The sequence below is a fragment of the Manis javanica genome, chromosome 14 (assembly GCF_040802235.1).
Source record: "Manis javanica isolate MJ-LG chromosome 14, MJ_LKY, whole genome shotgun sequence".
NCBI lineage: Eukaryota > Metazoa > Chordata > Mammalia > Pholidota > Manidae > Manis > Manis javanica.
The window spans coordinates 47109626-47134138 of record NC_133169.1 but is presented as its reverse complement, the minus strand read 5'-3'; the positions used below and the strand labels follow the sequence as shown (position 1 = coordinate 47134138).

General features: G+C 36.7%; 2 protein-coding genes across 2 annotated transcripts; one reads left to right on the top strand and one right to left on the bottom strand.

The window, feature by feature from the left end:
- Positions 1 to 6241: 6241 nt before the first annotated feature.
- On the bottom strand, positions 6242 to 7204 carry LOC108406687 (olfactory receptor 2T29-like). Its single transcript, XM_037002394.2, has one exon. The coding sequence runs from the start codon at positions 7202 to 7204 to the stop codon at positions 6242 to 6244; it is 963 nt and encodes a 320-aa protein (XP_036858289.2).
- Positions 7205 to 21860: 14656 nt separating this feature from the next.
- Positions 21861 to 22703, top strand: LOC108406685 (olfactory receptor 2T5-like). The gene has a single exon (XM_037002384.2). It carries the CDS (start codon positions 21861 to 21863, stop codon positions 22701 to 22703), a length of 843 nt encoding a protein of 280 aa, XP_036858279.2.
- The last annotated feature ends 1810 nt before the right edge of the window (positions 22704 to 24513 follow it).

Here is a 24513-nt window from a genome sequence, read left to right as displayed (position 1 = left end):
TGACCCAGGAATTCCACTCCTAGGAATTTACCGTACGAATGCAGCAATCAACTTTGGGAAAGACAGATGCACCCCTATGTTTATCGCAACACTATTTACAATAGCCAAGAATTGGAAGCAACCTAAATGTCCATCGGTAGATGAATGGATAAAGAAGTGTGGTACATATACACAATGGAATACTACTCAGCCATAAGAAGAGGGAAAATCCTACCATTTGCAGCAACATGGATGGAGCTGGAGAGTACTATGCTCAGTGAAATAAGCCAAGTGGAGAAAGAGAAATACCAAATGATTTCACTCATCTGTGGAGTATAAGAACAAAGGAAAACCTGAAGGAACCATAGACAGCAGAATCGCAGAACCCAAGAATGGACTAACAGGTACCAAAGGGAAAGGGACTGTGGAGGATGGGTGCATAGGGTAGATAAGGGGGGGGAAGAAGAAGGGGGGTATTAAGATTAGCATGCATAATGGGAGGTGGGAGAAAGGGGAGGGCTGTACAACACAGAGAAGACAAGTAGTGATTCTACAACATTTTGCTATGCTGATAGACAGTGACTGTATAGGGGTTTATAGGGGGAACTTGTATAGGGGAGAGCGTAGTAAACATAATATTCTTCATATAAGTGTAGATTAATGACAAAAAAAAAAGAAAGAAAGAAAAGGGGGTTTACTCCCTGATAGGATAAATCTAACTGTAATTCAATGATTAATGCATACTTTAAATATCCTTAATTTTGATCACTTAATGGGTGTCAGATGATCGGCTATGGAGGTACATTTTTCTGATAATATTCCTTTCTCTTAAAAAAAAAAGCAGTTCCTGTGTGGTGACCTCCAATGTGTTCTACACAATGGTATAAAGGGCATATCAAAGTGTGGGCCAAGGGTCTGTTTGTGTTTATACAGAGGATCAAAGCCTAATTTGGCTACCCAGAAAATGAACTAAGATACAATATGAAGAAGAACTTCTAACATCAGCACTCTCTGGAAGACTCATACCAGAAGATGATCATCAAAAAACCTCAACAAAGATCCAGGCGCTGCTATAGCTGTAGCTGCATTCATCCCACCGGTTCCTGGGCTTGCCATGGGAATGAAGAAGGAGATTTCTAAGCTGGCCTGTGCATACAGTAAAACAAGAAATTTGACTGGATCTATACTCTTGGAACTCAACCAAGAATTAGGAGAAGTGCAAGTTGTAGCACTCCAAAATCTTACAATTACAGACTACCTACTGTTAAAAGAACATATGGGATGTGAACAGTTCCCAGGAATGGACTGTTTTAATTTGTCTGTCTTCTCTCAGACTCTTCAAGTACAGTTGGACAATATCCATCAAGTCATAGCTAAATTTTCACAAATGCCTGGGATGCCTAACTGGTTTTCTTGGTTTCACTGGAGATGGCTGGTAATTATAGAGCTGCTCTGGTTATGTAACTGTATTCCTATTATGTTAATGTGTGAGCACAATTTAATTAGTAGTTTAAAACATGTACATGCTTAAGTTACTCTACAAGAAGATATGTCAAAGAAATAATCAATCTTCCCATGTTTTCTTCCTCCTGCTACTTCTATAGCTTTTCTTGTTCTTTCCTAATTACAACCCTTAAATAGAATTTGTGCCTCATAAAAAAAACTATGAAACTCTTAGAATAAAATATAGGCAAAAATCTCTTGAATATAAACAGGAACAACTTTTTCCTTAACACATCTCCTCAGGCATGGGAATTTAAAGCAAAAAATGAATAAATGGGGCTACATCAAACTAAAAAGCTTCTGTACAGCAAAGGATACCGTTAGTAGAACAAAAAAAGCATCCTACAGTATGGGAGAATATATTTGTAAATGATGTATATGATAAGGGGTTAACATTTAATATATATAAAGAACTCACATGCTTTAACCCCCAAAAAACAAATAATCTGATTAAAAATGGGCAGAGGATCTGAACAGGCACTTCTCCAAAGAAGAAATTCAGATGGTCAACAGGCACACAAAAAGATGCTCCACACCACTAATTATCAGGGAAATACAAATTAAAATCACAATGAGATATCACCTCTCACCAGTTAAAATAGTCAACATCCTAAAGACAAGGAACAAGAAATGCTGGCTAGAATGCAGAGAAAGGGGAATCCTCCTACGCTGCTGATGTGAATGCAAATCAGTTCAACCATGTGGAAAGCAATATGGAGGTTCTCAAAAACTAAAAATAGAAATACCATTTGACCCAGTATTTCCACCCCTAGGAATTTCACTGAAGAAAACAAGATCCTTGATTAGAAAAGACATATGTTTTTGAAAAATCCTCTGTGTTTTTTCACAGCACTATTTACAATAGCCAAGATATGGAAGCAACCTAAGTGTCCATCGGGATATGAATGGATAGAGAACAGGTGGTGCATATGCACAATGGAATATGGTTCAGCCATAAGAAGAAAACAAATCCTACCATTTGCAATACGTGGATGGAGCTAGAGGGTATTATGTCCAGTGAAATAAGCCAGGTGGAGAAAGAAAGTACCAAATGAATTCAGTCATTTGTGGAGTATAACAACAAAGCAAAACTGAAGCAACAAAACAGCAGCAGACTCACAGACTCCAAGAAGGAGTCCCTTTAGCAGTTACCAAGGGGAAGGGTTTGGGAAAGGTGGGTAGGGAGGGAGGGAGAAGGAGGTTAAGGTGTATTATGATTATCGCACATAATATAGGTAGGTCACGGGGAAGGCAGGATAGCTCGGAGAAGATAAGTAATGACTCTAAAGCATCTTAATATGCTGACAGTTACTGCAATGGAGTGGAAGAGGGCTTGCCTATGTTTGCGAATGTTGAAACCACAATGTTGGACATGAAACCTTCATAAGATTGCATATCAATTATACTTTCATTTTAAAAAAATCCTCTCCACCACAAAAAAACAATCAATAAAATGAAAATCAGTCTATGGAAAGGGAGGAAATATTTGCCAACAACATATATTATAAGGGATTATGATCGGAAATATACAGAAAACTTACACATGGGAAGTATGGTTTCTTAGACAAAACATAGCACACGCTGCACACTGTTCTTGTTATCCTCACTTAAGGGCATATCCTAGAGCTCTTTCCTATCAGAACATGGAGGCCTTCTCCATCTCTTTTACAGCTGCATGGCAATTATTTTGGGGTAGGGGATAGGCATACCATAGACCATGTAACCAGCTTTCTATGGATGGTCCTTGGATTGTCTCTGATGTTTTTCCTTTACAGCCAGTACTGTGATATTGTATGTACATGTGCAGCTGTACCTGTCTGTAGGATTAAGTCTCAGAAATGTGATTGTTGGGCCGAAGATAAATGTATTTACAATTTTGAAAGTTGTAATTTGATAACCAATAAAGTTTTTGTTTTTAAAAAAAGCAAATAGTTCAATAAATTAAAGAAGAAAGGACCTGTGTATCATTTTCCAAAGTGGATATGCCTTAAAAGATGCCTCAACATCTCTTATTGACAGAGGACTATAAAACAAAACCATAACCCGGTACCACCTCATGTATCTTAACATGGCTGTTGTCAGACAGAATACAAATATCAACACGATATAGGAAAAAGTACCTCTATACACTGTTGGTGTAAATGTGAAATGGAGCATTCTATGGAACACAGTATAGGGGTGCCTCAGAAGTCCATTTGATCCAGCGATTCCAATGCCAGGAGATAATTGAAAGAACTGAAATCAGTATGTCAAAGAGGATCTGCACACCCATGTTCACTTCTGTGTTATTCACAACAGCCAAACTATAGAACAACCTAAAAGATCTTAGATGGATGAGTGCATACATAAAATTACACACACACAACAGGCATGGTGTATCATTCAAGAATAAAAAGAAGAAAGTCTTGCCATTGATGACAAAGTGGGTGAATCTAGAAGGCATTGCGCTGAGCTGAGCCAGACAGAGACAAACACTGTATGGCCTCACTTCCATGTGGGCTCTAAAAAACAAGCAAACAAGCAATTTCATATTAACAGAGAATAGAATTAGAAAAACATGAAACTATTATCCTTAGAAACCTTTCCATCTATGGCAGTCCCTTTGCTGTATCCTGTTATGCTGATTGAATGGTCATAAATTCCTTGAGTTGTCATTTATCCGGGAATTGTTTGATCTCTGCATATCTGAATGAGACTTTTGCTCTTAGAGGATTCTTGGTGAAGGTCCTTCAGGTTCAGTACAATAAGCATATCATGCCCCTGGCTTCTGCCTGTACGGTTCTGCTGAGTAGTCTGCTGACAGCCTGATGGGGTTTCACTCATAACTAATATTTTTAATTCTCTGGTTGACTTCAGTACTCTCTCCTTATAGTTAAACCTTGTTATGCTTCCTGATGTGCAGGGTAATGGGTTCATGAAGAAGGCATCCTTGGTGCACAGCAGCTGAAGACAGTTTACTCGCAGTGCCCAGTTCACCTTTAAGGTGGGGCCCTAGGGTGCAGCTGGTGGGCAATGGGCAAGGCTGCCTTTCTGCCTGTCTGCCAGCAGTGGTTGGTCTGGGTCAGCAGAGGAGCCCGCAGGCCTCTGGGCCCTTTGTGTGCTTTGAGGCACTTCTGCTGGGATGAACTATAGGTAGAGCTGCCCTCTGCCTGCTTGTCAGCAAAGACAGCTGCTGCTGGGCCAAGATGGCAGGACAGGGCAGGAGTGCAGGGAGCTGCTGTGGGCATCCTTCCAGTGAGGGAGCTAGAGTACAGGGCTGGCTCATGCACACACCCACCATGTGGACTGGGGGAGGGTGAGAGGCACATGGAAGTGTCCTCCCTCTGCCTGTAGGCACCGCAGTCTGCCTGGCTGAGTGGGCTGGGCAGGGCGGGGGCACAAGGAAGGACTGCCATGTGGCTGAGCTGCATGGAGGGGGATGGAGTGCTCAGAGCGGGTTCCTGTGAATACCCAGCCCGCTGGGTTGAGGTGTGGCTGGGGAGGCACCATCCACCTTCCCTTTATCCTCGGAAAGAGCTCACTTAACCCATGCATCTGAGGCACACTGCTCACTGCTGGTAAATCGTTCGATGTGTGGTCTCCACTTGGATCTCAGTGGGGCTGATGGAGAATGCCTTTCCTCCACAAGTTACAGGATCATGGCCTCCCAGAATGCTGCACATCTCCCTGAGGTACAGCCCTGTCACTCACCAAAGCCCAGTGCTATGTGGACTCATCTGCCTGGAGCATTTATCTGGGCCTGTGTGCTAGATTCTGAGCACTTGTTCTCTCTCTGCTCCACTCCTCTCCCCCGCCACTTGTGGGCCAGAATGGGGAATGGGTCTGGGTCCCAATCAGTCATGGCTCCTTCACTATAGCCTTCTCAGTTTTACTTCTCTTCACCAGGTGCAGATGGTCTATTCTGCTGTTTTCAGGTGATTTTCTGGGTTAGTAGTATTTGCTGTAGTTGCTTCTTTATTTTATATGAAGGAGGATGTCTCTGCTTTGCCTTCCACTCTTAACTTACAGTTTACCCACAGTTCCTTATGGAATTCACTATCCTAAACCTACCTCTTGCTGGCAAAAATTAATTGTTACTAGGTGCATTGAGGTTTGGACTGTATGGAAAAAGTAGCCCAAATTAAGGCAGGTAGATGCCAGAACTGTCTCAGAAATCATTAAACACATTTAAATGAACACGTTTCCTAAGAATTATGTCACACTGCACAAACATAACACAAATATTCAAAAAAAGAAGAGAACAAATTCAATAAAGCAGGAAGAACTGATACTTTGAATGTTTATGCAGAACAATTTTATATATACAGAAAAGTAACATAGGTATGCATGGTATGAAGCACATACGTTTTTGACCCAGAATCACCATTTTTCAAAACTGCCTTTCTTTCATGTCATCTCTTTTCTTCTTTCTAATTTAAATAAATTTCATAGCTTTGCATGACTTTCTCTTCTAAATAATTTTTGTTATGTGTCTTCTGAAAGTATGGATATTTCTTTCTATAGATTCAGAGTGCAGTTATGAACTTCAGTAAAAATAACACAAATACAATACGCTTGCACAATATATCTTAAAGAGTTACAAAGGAGAAAGAAAGACAGGAGAAAATTTTCAAAATCAAAATTTTCTAGTAGAGGGATGCAATTTTTAAATGATGTATGAAAAATAGATAAGGCATCATGTTATGAAAATCTAAAGAACACTGTTGGCCTAAGATTCTAAATGTATAATGTTTAGAGAAAGGAAAAACATTAAATTTTCCTACTTTATGTTTTCTTGAAAGACAGGTCCCACATTCAACATTTTCTTCAGAGCTGCCATTACATATTTATTCCTTAGACTATAGATCAAAGGGTTTAGCACAGGAGTGAGTATGGTGTAAAATACAGACAACCCCATGTCCTTCTCAGGGGTGTGGGAGGAGCTGGGGAGCATGTAGGTGTAGACGCCAGACCCATAGAAGAGGGTGACCACAGTCATGTGGGAGGAGCAGGTGGCAAAGGCCTTCTTCCGGCCCTCTGCCGAGTTCATCCTGTGGATGGTGAGGAGGATGAAGTAGTAAGAACCTGAAATGATGGTCACAGGGATGAGCAGCATGAGGACACAGCAGAGGTACATGAGTGTCTCATACATGGAGGTGTCTGAGCAGGAGAGCTTCACTACAGCAGGGACCTCACAGAAGAAATGATGGATCTCCCGGGATCTGCAGAAGGGGAAGGTCATGGTGACAGGGGTGAGCATGAAGCCATCCACTGATCCAAGGAGCCAACAGCCAGATGCCAGGAGAACACACACCCTGTTGTTCATGAGGACAGGGTAATGGAGAGGATGGCAGATGGCTGCATAGCGGTCATAGGCCATGGTGGCCATGAGGAAACATTCTGAACCTGCCAGTGTCAAATAGAGGAACATCTGCATCCCACATCCGGGGGCTGAGATGATGTTCACACCCGTGACCCGGTCCATGAGCATCTTGGGCACAGTGACGGAAATGTACATCACATCCATGAGAGACAACTGGCTGATGAAAAAGTACATGGGGGTGTGGAGGCGGGCCTCAGAGCATATGAGAAGGATCAGGATGGTGTTTCCAGACAAGGCCATCAGGAAAACCATGAAAATGACCATGCCAAGGAGGGTTGGGTGTTGGGATTGACTGAAGATTCCCATCAGGATGAACTCTGACCTTCCTGAGTGGTTGGCCATCCAGGTGGTGCCCTCCATGATTTCACCTGGCCCATGAAGGAAGGCATTAGGGTTAGTGGACCAATCATGAGAAAATACCCTCTGAAATAAACATTTAGTGGGTGTGTGTATGTGTGTGCAACCCAAATATGCTAACTGGAAGAAATCCCATGGCCTCCAGATCTGGAACTTGCAAAGTACCTGGAATTTTACTAATTGACCAGAAAAATAGCAATTCACAACAGTGGGTCAAAAGAATTGGTAATTTATGGTGAGGCTGCCACAAGTTGAGGTCATGACATTATCTGAAGTGTCCTTTATAGACAAGTACAAAATCTGCATTGTCATTCTTCCCTATTCAAACACAGTAAGTGGATCCCTGAAAAAAGATACATGTTATTCTAAAATTTTTGTTATAACACTCAGAATTTTATTTAAATACCTTGTTTAAGGATCCCACTGGTATCTTAAAAACTCTTCAAGGTATATTCCATATAAGAAATATTTTATTTCATATTGTATACAAATATAAATCATCCCATTGTACACTTGAAACTAATATAATGATATACATCAATCATACATCAACAAAACAAAAAAGATTCAAAACCTAGCTGAAACACAATTTGGAGAAAATGTATATGAAACAGTTGAAACCATGTTTCCCTTTGGGTTGGGCCACCCTGTGAGGTACTGGGGTTGGTTGGAGTGGTTCACATATCACAAGAAGCAGGTGGGGATCCTCACAACCACCAGCCCCCTACCTATCCTAGGTGCACTATGTTAAGAGCCCAAACTCTGAAACTGGACTATGCTTATGGGTCTAGTTTGTCTTCTAGATACTATTCTTCTGCCCATTCTACATAAAAAGAGGGTAATAATGTTTAATTGCAAGTGTATTTAAGAGTAAGTGAGGTAAAATAGTGAAAATGTTTAAAATATTAGGAGTCACATGTGAATAAACAATGCATACTGCTAGTTCAAAAAGTTAATATCTACAGTAATAATTGTGTATAATCTATGTAGGATATGGTGGCTATGTCTGTTGATATAAGATACATTGTCTCAGTTCAGCAGTTTAATCCCTATTTATATATTTCAGAATTTGGATTTGGTCATTTCTGTATTCCTAAGCAACTTAGGAGTGTGTGTTTGTATACATACATATGTTATACATATACTTTGTATATATACATATAATTGTATTATACAAATATATAAAATTTAAATAAAATTTTAAATAAGTATGAATACTGACATAAATATATATTTCTTATTTAAACCTGATTAAGCAGAGCCTTTATGTAGAAATGTTTCTCGTTTCTGTCTAATACATATTTTTCTCCAGTTGAAATTAATCTTAAAGCTGCCATTTCCTCTAAATCTCAGGGGAGAATAAATAGGATTTAGAGTGCTACTGCCAATTATAAGACGAGGCTCTCATTTTTTTCCCAAATGTTACCTCCTGTAACTCACACAGCAGTTAATGTTTCATGGAAACGCAGACGCAGAGGCAGACTGCACACCGCTGCCGACCCTCCCCTGACTGCGCACGCCCCGCCTCTGTGTTACAGACGCTGAAGATCAAACACAAGCTAAACTTGGTTGCACTTAAGGAGGTTGCAGTGTGTATAGGGACAAATATATAAATGTGATTTGTGTGGAATTTTTAAATGCCTACAAAATAAATAAATAAATAAATAAATAATAGATGCACATATCCTCTGGCCTTTCTTAAGAGAATCAATCAGTAATAGATTCATCTACCATTTCTCTGCCATAGATAAAACATTTGCAGGTTTTCAATTTATAATATGACAAAGGTTAAATATCAAAAGTCCTTAGTAGCAGGAAGGAAATATTTGGCTCTTCTTTATGGAAAGAATTTAGAGATAGCTATGATGAGGGGATATTTCAGAAGGAATTTCCAAATTTCACATATATTTTATTTTCTTGCAATAATTTCAATATTCAGTTTACTAACATTCCCAGGTCTACGGTGCCAAAGCAGTAGAGAATACTGTAAGTGATTTTGATTTCTTGATATAAATATCTAACAAATCTGGGATATATTACACTAAAAAATTATAACCTTTCTGTGAAATCCCACCCTTAATGGTAGATGGATTCTGAGCTCTGTGCATAATTTAAAAACAGAGAGAGATAAATTGCAAAATATACCTGCTGACCAAGTCTACACATGCAGCCAAAGTGAAGCAAAGACCAGCTCAGTGTACAGTCCGAGTGAATACCTTCAAACTGCTTGCAGAGTGAACGGAGGAAGACCAGGGAGGCGCGTGGCAGGTGCCAGGGAAACCTCCGCTATACTCTGGTAACTGGGGTAACTGTCATTGAGCCACAGTAAGCAGCCCACCTGGACCAACAGGCAAGTGAGGAACACTCTGTATCAGGCATGGCGGCTGTTTCTCCCACATACTTGCTTACTTTCTGCTAGTGTAATTCCTACAGTTTCATGTAAACAACTTAGTGCATGTTTAATTGGGAAATCACTCAGTTCTGGTAGAATATCAAATGTTTATTTGAAGCAACTACTCAACTGTTTTACTACACTTCTTTCCCAAGAGCTTCTGTGAAGTACCGAATCCTAATTTTCTCCTTTTCCACATTAAAAGATTCAGCATCTCAGGGTCTGCCTAACACCATGCAACTAAGCGGAGTTAAGAACCTGTGTTTCAGTCCAAGATTTGAATCCAAAGGCTGTGACTGCCTCAGAATTCTTGGGGAAACAGTCTTCCCTCCACAGTAAACAACATTGGTGAAGTCATGCACTGTCCATTTCTTTAGGGAAACAAAAATATGAAGGGGATTGTTTTTTAGCATTTTCTAACCTTCAGAAATTGTCCCTACTCAAAGTAAATCAGTACATCTGTTGTAAAATTTCAGTCTAAGGGGAGTGAAAGGCAGCACCCAATAAAGGAGGAAGGATTTGTATTCTTTTGTCCAAAATAATTGGAAAACAAAAGCCCATTTCCTAATACATTGCTGTAAATACATGTTACATGAAGATTTTAAGAAGAAATGTACATTTGCCTTTCTTCTTAAAAACAGATGATAGGTAAAAATTTGAGGAAATATTTTTGGCAACTAATAGAATGTGCAGAAGCAGAAGAATAAGTCAAAACAATAATTACCCTTTGATCTCACAGTTCTTTCTGTTTTTCTGGTTAACCCTCCATCATATGATGTTGCTCATCTCACCCAGATGGGCTGAAGGAGCGTGTCCAGGTTAAGTGCACAAAGAGAAGTAGGAGAGCGACATCATGCCTGGTTTAATTATGCCGACTGAGTGAATGGTTTTTCTTTTGATTAATTCCCTCTGAGACCTAGAAAGAGGAATGCAATTAAGAGAGCTAAGGAAGCTCATGGATATACTACCCTTGCATTTTTTTTGTCTGATATCTTTAAAACAACTTTTATTGTTAATCTCAATATGTATCAAAATCTTAACCTGTAGTAACAATAATCACAAATCCCATTACTAATAAATTCTCACCTATGAAATATGAGTTAAATCCATAGATTATTTTCATTTTACAAAATATACTTTTATGCATGTGTGACTACATATACAAAGATACATAAATATAGAGAATTTTTCTCATTAAAGCTGAATGAAAATTTGTGAAATACTGTTTTTTTCTATTCTTCTTCCCCTAATATAAAAGCTGAAACTAATAGTTCAATTGGCTTGTCAAAAAGAATACCAATAATCAGTACTATATTTGAAACTAAAAGTGAAACCATCTCCCCATCTTTGTCTTGATCAGTGTTCATTACATTACTGATTATATACCTTCTGTTATTCACATAGACTCTATGTTAATTTAATGTTTCTTCTATTTATTTTTTCAACATTTTCAAATCCTTTTTATTTTAAAAATATTTTTCAGGTTTAGTGAGATACAATGACATAAAACTTTATAAAACTTTAGTATGCATAATGTGATTATTTGATATGAGTTTATATTGAAAAAAATTTACTACAGTAAGGTTACTTAATATATCCTTCAACTGACATAATTTCCATTTTGTTGTCATTGTTACAGTGAGAACATTATAGCTCTCTTCTCCTTGGAACTTTCAAGAATGCAATACACTATTTTAAACTATAGTCACCACACTGCACAGTTAAGTTTAAGGTGTAAACAAACCATAGCAAAATTGTGAGCTGCAGAAAAAGCAGTGCTTGGAGGGAAATTCGTACTAATGTAAGTCTACATTCAGAAAGAAGAAAGATACTAAATATACAATGAAATTTTACCCCTCATGGAACTAGAAAAATCACAAACTAAGTCCAAAGCTGGAAGAAAGGAACTAAAGATTAGAGCAGAAATTACTGAGAGGCTAAAAAAAGTCAATGAAATGAAGAACATATTTATTAATAAAATAAGCAAAATTGAGTATCCTTTAGCTAGGCTTAGTAAGAAAAAGAGAGAGGATATAAATTAATAAAATAATGAATGAAATAGGAGGCATTACCACTAATACCACAAAATATGTAGGCTCATTAGAGACTACTGTGATAATTTAGATGCCAACAAATTGGACAGCCTCAAAGAAAAGGTAAATTTCTCATATACAAGATAAGCTCCCCAAAACATATGGCATACAATGTTTAAACCATGAAGAAGTAGAAATCTGAATACTCTGGTAGGAGGGACATTGATTCAGTGACCAGAAACACCCCACAAAGAAAGGCCAAAGATGATTATGCTTCACAGATTAATTCTCTCATTTAAAAAAATTAATGTCAATTATTCTCAAACTCTTATTAAAAACTGAAGAAAAAACACTCCCAAATTTGTTTTGCAGAAACAGAGCTACCCTTGTAACAATACCATAATAGAATATTACAAGATGAAAATGCATGCTAAAATGCCTGAAGAATATATACGCAAAAATTCTCAGCAAGATACTAGCAACTGATTTTTAACAACACATTAAAAGGATCATACACAGTGATGAAGTGGGATTTGTCTTTGCATTTCCAGGATGCAACAGTATACACAGATCTACCAAAATGATGCACCAAATAAATAGTTTGAAATTTTAAATGTGGTCGTCTCAGTGCATATAATAAAACATTTAAAATTCCAGTTACGTTCATGTTAAAAATTCTCATTAATTTGCATACACAGTAATATGTACCAACATAGTAAAGGGAATATAATGTAAACTTACAGCGAATGTCATAGTCAACAGTAAAAGTCGAAATCTTTTTCTCTAACAACAAGAACAAGGCAAAAGTGCCCAGTCTCACCTCTCCTATTCAGTATAGTACTGGTTGTGTTAGCCAGAGCAATTACATAGGAAAAACAATTAAAGTCTTCAGAGTCAGAAAAAAATAAAGTCGTTTTTTTACTGATATATTGTTATGTATAAAAATTCTTAAAGACCCCCCAAAAAAGTTTGATCTAATAAGAAATTCAGTAAAAGTTTAGAATATGAAATCATCATACAAAAATCAGTTGCATTTCTATATGTTAATATTAAATTAATTGAAAATAAATAAAAATCCCATTTACAATAGCACCAAAAATTAAATATTTCAGAAATAAATCTTAGTTTTTCAATATTTTCCCAAGAGATGCCCTCTCAAAAAAATATATATAATTGACATATAATATTGCATTACCTTATCAAGTATAACATAAAGATTGTATGTATGTATTCAAAATTATTACAATGATATAGTTAGTTAACATATCTATACTTCCCATAGTTAACTATTCTTTCTTAGAAGTGAAGTTTTAAGTTCTAGACTTGTACAACATTCATTTATACGATATAGATGGTTAATTATAGTCACCAGGCTCTATATACACCCCAAGAACTTATTATCTTCTTAAATGGAAGTTTGTGGACTGTGACCATCATCACTCATTACCCTGCACCTGGCAAACACCTGTCTGCTGTGTTTCTACAAGTTTTTTTTGTTCCCCATTAAATAAGATCACAGAGCATCTGTATTTATCTATTTGACCTATTTCACATAGAATGATGCCTCCAAGTTTCTTCCATGTAGTTGCAAATAGAAGGATATTCTCTTCCGTGGCTGGATGATAATTCTTTATATGTCCAAAATGTTCTTAATATGTTCATCCATAGATGTACAATTAGGCTTTTCTGCTAGGAATAATTTTAGCCAAGAATGAAATACCTATACAATGAAGACATTGATGAAGGAAATTAGATAAACCGAAATTAATCCAAAGATATCCCATGTTCATTGATGGGAACAACTGTTATTGTTAAAAGCTAGTATACAAAGCTACCTCTACGTTCAATGCAATCCCTACCAAAATTCCAATGACATGTTTCACGGATATACAAAAAACAATCTTAAAAATAGAGTGGAACCACAAAAAACCCTAAATAACCAAAGCAATCCATTAAAAAAAAAGCTGGACAGTAGGCTTCCCAATTTCAACCTATATTTCAAAGCAAAATAAATCAAGATAGTATGGCACTGGCATGAAAGCAGACATAAGCACCAATAGAACAGAAGAGCAGAATAGAGAGCCCAGAGATAAATCACCTAATATTTGAAAAAAGGAGCCAAGAATACTCAGTTGGAAAGATATTATTTTAAATAAGTGGTACTGAGGAAACTGGATATCCAGATGCAAAAACAGGGAAACCACACTCTTATCATACACCACTCTGAATATAACTAGAAATGGATTATGCACTTACATATAAGAGATGATACTATGAAAAGTCATGGAGAAAACTCACAGGTAAAGTTCATTGACATAGGTTTAGGGGACATGACACAAAAAGTACAAGCAAAGAAAGCAAATATATATGAATGAAACTGCAAAATTTAAAATGTTTCTCAGAAATAAAATCAGAAATCACCAAAAGCGGAGTTTCAGAGAACTGTAATCTTTTGCTGGTGGAGGATCTGGCCTTGATCTATACATTGGGAGAAAATATATGGAAACTGTGTATCAGAAAAGGGGTTAATATCCAAAACATAAAAATACCTTATACAAATCAATAGCAAAAATGCAAAGAATCTGATTTAAAATTAGGAAAAGAAACCAAATAGATATTCTCCAAAGACATACAAATGGCAAGTATATTTTTCATATTTGACCTGATTGTTTATAGTTCATAATACGTGATCAAAACGGAAAGTTTCTGTGATGACTGCCCTTGTACTGTTCACCATGTAAGAACTTATTCACTATGTAAGAATTTGTTCACCATGTAAGAACTTGTTCGTTATGCTTCAGAAGATTGGAGACTGACGAGAATTAGGCTTGGGTGGATTAGTGATTGTGCATTGAGCATTGACTCCCCTATACAGAATTTTATTGTTGTTAACAACCATTTGATCAATAAATATGAGAGATGCCCTCTCAAAAAAAGAAAAAAAAAAGAGATGCTTAGCATCACTAGTCATCATGGAAGTGCAAATCAAAACTATATTGGGATATTATCGCACATCTGTTATGTGAAAATAACTGAATACTTGTAAACTCTTGGTGGGAATATAAATGAGTAAATCCACTATGGTAAACAACATTGAGTTTCTTAAAAAATTAAAAATAGATCTACCACGTGATCCAGTAAACCCAATTTTCAGTATGTGTCCAAGTAAATAGAAGTTACTGAAGACATATATTCACTCTCATGTTTATTGCAGCATTGTTTGCAATAGCTAACATATAGAAGAAGATAAGTGTCTATAAATGAACAGATAAATAAGATGGGAGATGTACAGACAATTAAGGATGGGGATAGTCATAGAAATACAGGCATACCTAAGAGATATTGGGTGTATTGTTTCATATGACTGAAATATAGCAAATATTACAGTTAAGCAAGTTAAGTCTATTTTTTATTTGACCAGTGCACAAAAAAATGTTTTCACTTCACCGTATATGTATCTCAATTAGAAAACAATTTATTGTTAAAAAATGCTAACCATTCTCTGAGTTTCAGAGAACTGTAGTCTTTTTGCTGGTGGAGGATCTTGCCTTGATAGTTTTGACTGCTGACTGATTAGGTTGGTGGTTGTTGAATGTTGGGGATGAGTGGTAATTTATTGAATGAAGATAAAAATGAAATGATGCATTGTTTGGCTATTCTTTTTATGAGTTATTTCTCTGTATTCTTGGATGCTGTTTCATAGCATTTTACCCACAGTAGAATTTTTTTGAAATTGGAATCAATCTCTTAAACTCTGTCACTGCTATATCAATCAAGTGTATGTAATATTCTAAATTTTTTGTTGTCAGCTAAACAATCTTCACATCTTCACCAGGAATAGATTCCATGTTAAGGAATAACTTTCTTTGCTCATGCATAACAAGCAACTCCTCATGGATTCAAATTTTATCACAAGATTATAGCCATTCAATCACATCTTCAGAACTCCACTCCTAATTCTAGCTCCTCTGCTGTTTTCACAACTTCTGTGTTTGCTTCCTAAGCCAAAGTCTTGAACCCTTTATATTCACTCAAGTTGATTGCAATCAATTATTTCCAAACTCTTGTTATACTGATATTTTGACTCCTTCCCATGAATTACGAATGTTCTTAATAGCATATAGAACAGTGAATTATTGCCAGAGAATTTTTAATTTACTTTGCTTAAATCCATCAGGGAATCACTGTCTATGGCAACCATAGTTTTGCCAAATGTATCTCTTCAATAGGACTTAAAATTCAAAATTACTTCTTGATCCATGGACTGCAGATGGTTGCTGTGTTTGCAGCATGAAAACAACATAGGTCTTGAAAATCTCAAACACAGAACTTGGGTCACATGGTGGATTGTCAATGATAAGGAATATTTTGAAAGGAATCTTTTTATATCAGCAACATGTCTCAACAGTGGTTTTAAGTACTTAGTAAACCATGTTATAAACAAATGTGTTATCATCTGAGCTTTATTTCATTTATAGAGCAAAGGCAGAGTAGATTCAGCATTTTCAGAATGGTAAATGAGCTATGGTTTCAACTTAATCTCCCAGCTGCCTTATTTCTAAATAAGCGAGAGAATCAGTCCTTCCTTTGAAGATTTAAAGCCTTAAAGCCAAACGTTGATTTCTCCATTCTAGCTATGAAAATCCCAAATGGCATCTCTTTCCAACGTAGATTATTTCATCCCCACTGAAAATCTGTTGTTTTGTGTTGCCACTTCATTAATCGTCTTAACTTCTGGATAACTTCTTACTTGTACAGCAGCAACTGCTGCATCAACATGTCCTTTTACATCCTGGAGATTGCTGCTTCCCTTAAGTGTTATAAACACACATCTTCTAGCTTCAACGCTGTCTCCTTCAGGTTCCTCACCTCTCAGTCTTCACATAAATGGAGAGAATTAAGGCTTTGATCTGGATTAGGCTTTGGTGTAAGGAATGTGTGGCTGATCATCTGTCCAGACTGCTGATATTTTCTCCATAACAAATAAGGTTGTTTTTCTTTCTGCTAAATGCAGTGTGTCCCCTGGACTGTCACTTCCCATTCCCTCAAAAACGTTTCCTTTTCATCCACACCTTGGATGACTGTGGTACTTGATGCCTGACTGTGGCCCATTATCTCTTTGAACATGAATTTCTTACTCTATGCTCTCGCTTCCAGCTTTTGAATTAAATTGAGACAAATGCAACTCTTCCTTTCACTTGCATATTTAGAGGCCATTGTATATTTATTAATTGGACTAACTTAATTATTGTCATGTAGGTGATAGGAAATCCTGAGGAGTGGGAGAGAGATGTGTAACCACTGGTTGGTGTAGGATTCAGAACACAAAAATATTTGCTGGTTAATTTTTACATGTTATATAGTGATTCATGTCACCCCAAAACAATGACAATGGTAACATCAAAGTTCACTGAATCAAAGATCATCCTCAGAAATATACTTGTAATAAAAGAGTATGTAATACTGTGAGATTTAGTGTAATTTGACACAGAACAAAATGAGCAAATTCTGTTTGATAAATAGAGTTAATGGTTGGTCAATGGAATGTCACAAACTTCCAACATATAAGAAACACAAAATCTGTGAATCGCAATAAAGTGAAGCATGGTAAAGTGAGGTATGCTTGTAGATATAGATATGGACATAGATATAGATATAGATATGGATAAATAGATATAATGATACAGATACAGATATAGACAATGGAGAATTATTCAGCCATGAAAAAGAAGGAAATCCTGCATTTGCAACAACTTGGATGAACCCTTTTACTTATGTTAAATATAATAAGTCAAACAGAGGCAGACAAATTGTATGATTTCTCTTGTATATGGAATCTAAGAAAGACAAAATCACAAAAGCAAAAATACAGTGGTTGTTATCAGGGGCTGCAGGTAGAATAAATGAGGAGGTATTTGTCAATTAAAAGATTAGTAAATTCTAAGTGTCTAATACACAGCATCATGATTTTGATAAACAGCTCATTATTTAACCAAAATTTGTTCAAAGAGGTCTTAAATGTTCTAACCAAAACAAATCATAATTATGAGAAGTGATGGAAGTGTTAGGTAAAGCATACTTCTAATAATTTATCAATAATGTTTATCAAATCAACATAACTTATACATGTTAGCTACATCATGGTGGCTATAATGTAAAATATTACACTGCATACTTGAAAATTCCAATGAGGATAGAACTATTTTCTCACCACAGCAACAACAAATTGATAATATCAGTTGAAGGCTATATTAACTAATCTTTTGTGGTTAATACTTTGCCACATATACCAAAACAATTCATCCTATTACAAATCTTAAACTTACAGGATGTATGCCAATTATATATCAACAATATGAATAAATTTAAAAATAAAAATTGGAAAAAAATGAAAAAATGAGGTAGCATTAAATTAACATGGATTTCATGTAAAGAACAGAATAAAATATACAAATCAGTAATCTAAAGAACAGAGATCATGAGAAAGATGTGAAGGAAATGAACTTAGTTTTACTTTCAACCAGAGTACTGACTAGTGGTATTGTCTTTGAAAAATCAGTTGAACTATTAGTTTCAAATTCTTTATCAGCAAAAAAGAAAAACGAGTTATTCACAATTTTACTTGAACTTTAAATGATAAAGTATATGTATACATATATATATGAAATTACTTTTCATAGCTAAGGATTTACATGAGTTGGTATTTGTGATTATTATCAATATTAAGTTTTGGATGTGTATTGTGATTAACAGTAAGAAATTTTCTTTAAAGACATGAGAGAGAAACAAAACAATCACAGCAGGGCTACCCAATGGCTTCTGTAGCTCCTTTCATTGCATTCCTATTTATAGTCTCAGAGGAGATTTGTCATAAAAAGAAGCCACTCCCTCAGCGGGCATAGTAACTCCAGGGATGATGTCACTCTCTTGCTTCCTTTGTACACTTAACCGGGACATGCGCCATCAGCCCATCCGGGTGAGACGAATAACGTCAACAAATGGTGGTTTCAGCCACAGAACTACAGGGAATTGCAAGAGCAAAGAGTAATTATTATTTTGCATTATTCTGCTTCTGACACATTCTATTAGTTGTTAAAAATATTTCATCAAATGTTTACCTGTCATCTGTATTTAAGTAGAAAATCAAGTATATTTTCCCTTAATCTCTTTATATGTCATGTATGTACTCAGTATATTAGGAAATGCAGTATACATTGCAATGTTAGGAATTTTTGTTTTCCAACTATTTGTGGACAAAGGAATATATATATATATATATATCCTGATTACTTTGAGTTGATTTCTGAGGTTTATAAAATACTGGAAACAAGTGTCTCCATCATATTTATAGTTCCTCAGGAAAGCTGAAATTGGGTGCCCAACACCAGGTCGTCCCCCATGGGGGGGAGGCCATGCTGTCAAGAGACCTGAGGCAGAGGCACAGCCTGCAGGGCCCAATCATGGGCTGAAATGAGTTCTCACCCTGCTTGGTTTGTGGCATTAGGCAGATACTCTGAGAACCTGAAGCTTTTATCATGTAAAAGAACAAAGTAAGCTGAGGTACCTTATAGGCTCCTGGGAAGGACGGAATGTGGTGAGCATTAGGACAATTCCTGGAATGTTGTCAGCTTCAAATAAAGGTTTGGCATATGCCACAGACACTATCCATGACCTCAAGTTAAATATGCACTAAACTGCTTCCATGAAACTCAAGGAATTGCGTTAGAGTCAGTCTGCATGGGGTGGGCGCCGCTGCTGAGGGTGGTGCACACACTGCTCCCTCTAGGTCTGTGTCCCACGTGGGCTGCTTGCTGTGGCCTAGTGATGCTGATCCCCATTTACTGAGGAGAAGCAGAGATTTTCCTAGTGACCCCAAATTCCCTTCCACTCTTCCTCCACTTGCTCAGCAAACAGCTGAAGGTCTCACATGACTGGTGCCTCTGCTAGCCGTTGTTTAGTTTGACCACAAGTATAGACTGGCAAACAGGTCTGTTTTGCAATTAACTGGACTGTTTTTAACTTTTTCATAGAGCTCAGAATCCATATGCAGTGAGGGTGCTATTTGAAAGATGATTAATTTTCTAACACAATATGTCCGTATTTCTTGGATATTTACATTAAGAAATTGAAGTCACTGTGAGGGTTGTCTGCGGCTTTAACAGCCTAAATAAATACAATTTATTAACAAATTGATTTTAGTGATTAACATTTGTAATTAATGCAGTAGTATAAAATATATTTGACATGTGAAATATATTTGGGAAATATCCCTGAAATGTAGCCGCCTCTCAACTCTTTCCAGAAAAAAGAGCCCATATTTCCCCCTTCACTGCATTTTAACTTGTCAGAAACTGAAAATCTGCAGAGATCTAATCTTCATGAGAAAATACAGATAAACTGTCACTGGTTCCCTTAAGAAAGATCAGATAGCTTTTGCATCTCTCATCCATTTTATTTATATTGTAGTTACTTTAGAATTCTACTTTAAGTCATATTTATGTAACATTTGTTCCTGAATAGACAGATTGTGACCTCCCTATGTGTAATGAATTTTAATTTGTCTTTGATTCATCTTCAGATGAATCAGAAGCTGCCCGTGAGCAGCAGGACCGAGGGGCCAATGGGGAATTGGAATCAGTCAGGAATCTCTCCATGTTATTCCATTTCCTCATCGCATCTCAGTTTTCATGAAAATTATCTTCAACCCTATTCGTTGTCCCCTGATATTTACAGCAAATGGTAGAAGTTTTAAGATGATGAATTGCAACTTGGAAAAACATGTACTATATAGAAGAAAAATGGATATCAGCATAAAGTTCTGCTTAACCAGGACTAAAATAAATATATTATATGTGCATATTCATTTATATTTATATACTTGTGTTTATTAATTTAAAGTTTTTATAATTATAAAAATTATATATGTCTATATACACATGTAAGTATGTATAATATAAGTATAAATCTATAGACAAATTCATGCATAAACTTTTTAGGAAAACAGAAATTATGAAATACAAATCGTCAAAAGCATATATAGATACTAAAATTGGTGAACTGACCTAACTGCATTTTATATCACCAGACAAGAAAAACAAGAGCCCTCGCTTGCATAAATTCTGCATAATTCTCTCTCTATATATATTAATTATTTAAAATAGTGATATATATGTGTATTCACTGTAACTGGTCATTATCTAACCACCTCCATAATTTTAGCTCATTTATTCCTAACCATGCATGAGATCATTGTGCTTGCCCTCATTTTATGTAGAGTGGACAGAGGAATAGGGGTGCAGGATAAGCTGGACCCATAGCTGCAGTACAGCTTCAGAGTCTGGGCTCCTAACATTTCCCCTAGGATGTCCAAAGGGTTCCTTGGTGAGGCCGACAGGCTACTTCTGAATATATAGCTCAACCCACCCAACTTCACTCCTTCAATGTGTGACCCAGTCTCACAGGCACAGAGGGTTCAGAAATTCATGTGGATTATCTCGAACTATGATTCAGTTACTTTTTAAGCCTTTTTAAAAACTGAAGTATAAAACTGACATATAACATATTAGTTTCAGGTGTACAATGTACAATGTAATAACTCAGTATTTGCATGCACTTTGAAATGTAAAACCTTCCTTATATTGAATGAATCTTCAAGTGCTTTAAGAGCCTAATTGGGTATTAAACCAGAGATGTTAGTAAAATTCTGTGTCCTGTAACAAAAACTTTAGAAAGTGATATCACATCTTTAACAATTCACTTTTTGTGTTTGTATAAACCCATGACTATGCAAATTTCCATACTGGATTAATGACATATCATGAGGTCATCTCGTGATCTTGAACTTTGATAACTTCCAAGTTCCCAATTATTTTGTCCCACAGTTGTGAATTATTAATTTTCTGGCATATTAATAGAATTACGAGTAACATGTAACCTCTCAGTCTCCAGGACCATAGGGTTTCCTCCACTTAGCATAACTGGTTTGATACACACACACACAGACACACACACACACACACACACACACACACACGCTGACACCCTAAAGAGTCATTCAGCAGGTAGCATCTCATGAGTGATCTATTACTTCTCTCCTTGGTGGGCCAGGTGAAATCATGGAAGACATCTCCTGGATGGCCAACCACACAGGAGGTCAGAGTTCGTCCTGCTGGGAATCATCAGTCAACCCCAAAACCCAGCTGTCCTTTATGTGGTCATTTATGTGGTTTTCCTGATGGCCTTGTCTGGAAACACCATCCTGATCCTTCTCATATGCTCTGAGGCCCGCCTCCACACCCCCATGTACTTTTTCATCAGCCAGTTTTCTCTCATGGATGTGACATACATTTCCATCATTGTACCCAAGGTGCTTGTGGACCGGGTCACGGGTGTGAACATGATCTCAGCCCCTGGATGTGGGATGCAGATATTCCTCTATGTGACACTGTCAGGTTCAGAACTTTTATTTCCAGCTGTCATGGGTTATGACCGCTATGCAGCCATCTGGCGTCCTCCTCGTTACCCTGTCCTCATGAACCACAGGGTGTGCATCCTCCTTGCATCGGGCTCTGGGACTCTGGCATCTGTGGATGGCTTATTGTTCACTCCCATCACCGTGACCTTCCCCTTCCTTAGATCCTGGGAGATTGATCATTTCTTCTGTGAGGTCCCTGCTGTGATGAAGCCTCCGGCTCAGACAACCTCCATCTATGAGACACTCATGTACCTCTGCTGCGTCCTCATGCTGCTCATCCCTGTGACCATCATTTCAGGCTCCTATGGTTTCATCCTCCTCACCATCCTCAGGATGAACTCGGCAGAGGGCCGGAAGAAGGCCTTTGCCACCTGCTTCTCCCACACAACTGTGGTCACCCTCTTTTATGGGGCTGCCATCTACACCTACATGCTCCCTAGCTCCTCCCACACCCCTGAGAAGGACATGGTGGTATCTGTCTTTTACACTATACTCACTCCTGTGCTAAACCCATTAATCCACAGTCTCAGAAATAGGGATGTCACGACAGTTCCAAAGAAAGTTTTGAATGTGGGATCCACCTTTCAAGAAAGTATGAAGTAGCATGATTTTCTGTTTTTAATTTTTTCTAAATGTTTTTATTGTCCTGTCTTATGATAATGCTATTCCTTAGACTTTCATACCATGATGTATCATCTTAATTTAAAACCTCTTTTATGAATTGTATATGTATTCTTCAAAATTCTTTGATTTCATACACTTTCTCCATTCAAAGTGTTTTTAAACATTTTATTCTATTAATGTCCTAATTAGTGACATTTATAATGAAAATCTCATGCAATACCAGTGAGAATATAACTGGTGCAGTTGCTATGGACATCAATGTGTGGCATTTTCTCTAATAATGAAAGGAAGATTGGCCATATGACCTTGAAGCCCCAATATTAAATAATTCCCAAAGGAGACAAAAACACATATCCAAATGAAATCTAGTACATAGCACCATTATTCAGAAACATTAGAATATTGAGAGAAACAATATATCCATCACCTGATGAATGGACTAGTATCATGTAAACATACAATGAAATATTATTTGGCCATGTAAAGCAATGAAGCTCTGATGCATGCTTCAACATAACTTTTGAAAGAAATATGCTATGTATAATAATATAGCTACAAAAGGCCCTTCATTATGTAATTCCATCTTATGAATCTCTTAGAATACATAAAGTGTGGAGGCCAAATTTTAATTATTCTTTGCCTAGGGTTGGAATGGATGAGTTAGTAGGAGGTTCATAGTTAACTGGTTTGGATTTCTTTTGAAGTTTGTGAAAATGCTAGAAGTAACTAAAGAAATTGTTACAAGTAGTTATGAATGCATTAAAATCATACTTATGCACTTTAAATGAGTGGCTTGTGTGTATATGACCATCTCTCAAATAATTTGTTGTATAGTTATTATAGGTGCATTCCACAGATTCAAGAAGGTAGTGAAAGTTTTGACCATGTAAGAGACAAGGTAAATATACAAATAAAATGTTGACCAACTAATGATACAATTATTACATGTGAGATGAAAAATACATTGAATTGAAAAAATAACCAGGGCACTTCAAGATGAAATAAGAGTAAATATTAAGGCATAATAAGTAAGACTATCCAAAATGATATGGAGAACAGAAATACTGGGAAAAAACATCTATCCAATGTGAGAATATTTAAAATATTTCATATATGTAGTTACTATGTCAAATACAGAAAAAATAGGTAGACATAAAAATGATTTGATGAAATAATGGAGAAATAATTTCCATTTTTGACAAAAATGATGAATTCACTATTGCAAGCAACAACAAAAATTCAAGCACAAGAAGCATTCTGAAGCAAAAAGATGTATCATAATTAATAAACATATAATCACTGATGAAAAAGATTCGTCATAGAGACAAAGCATATAACTAAAAATAAAAGGCACATCTAGGAAATGATGCAAACCAGGACAAATTTCAGCAACATATTGAAAACATTGAATTAAAAAAATTAACTTAGAACTTATATCCAGTATAAATGTCCTTCCAACCTGAAGATGAATTGTTCTAAAAGGACGACGTTGCAAATGTCTTCAAACAATGAATATACTGGAAAAACTGGTAAGATCCAATTTTGGTAGAATTCAAGTACCTCATCACATATATACCAAGCAAGGGGAATGCTAATGAAGAAAAGTGCCTCAGTGAAGTGACTGACACTTTAATAACTGTTTTCACTTTTGCTGAAACAAAAATTGAGTTTGCATCTCCACAACTCAGGTACTAGTGGAATATGTCAGAGTGAGTAATAGAGAACTTACTTTCAAAAACTGGGGTTATGATATTGCCATGCTTGGTGACTTCCTGTAGTAAGTAATCTC

What these genes read in the sequence shown, in the direction of transcription:
- LOC108406687 (XM_037002394.2), bottom strand. Translation starts at nt 7,204, where the DNA reads ATGGAGGGCACCACCTGGATGGCCAACCACTCAGGAAGGTCAGAGTTC.
- LOC108406685 (XM_037002384.2), top strand. Translation starts at nt 21,861, where the DNA reads ATGGCCTTGTCTGGAAACACCATCCTGATCCTTCTCATATGCTCTGAG.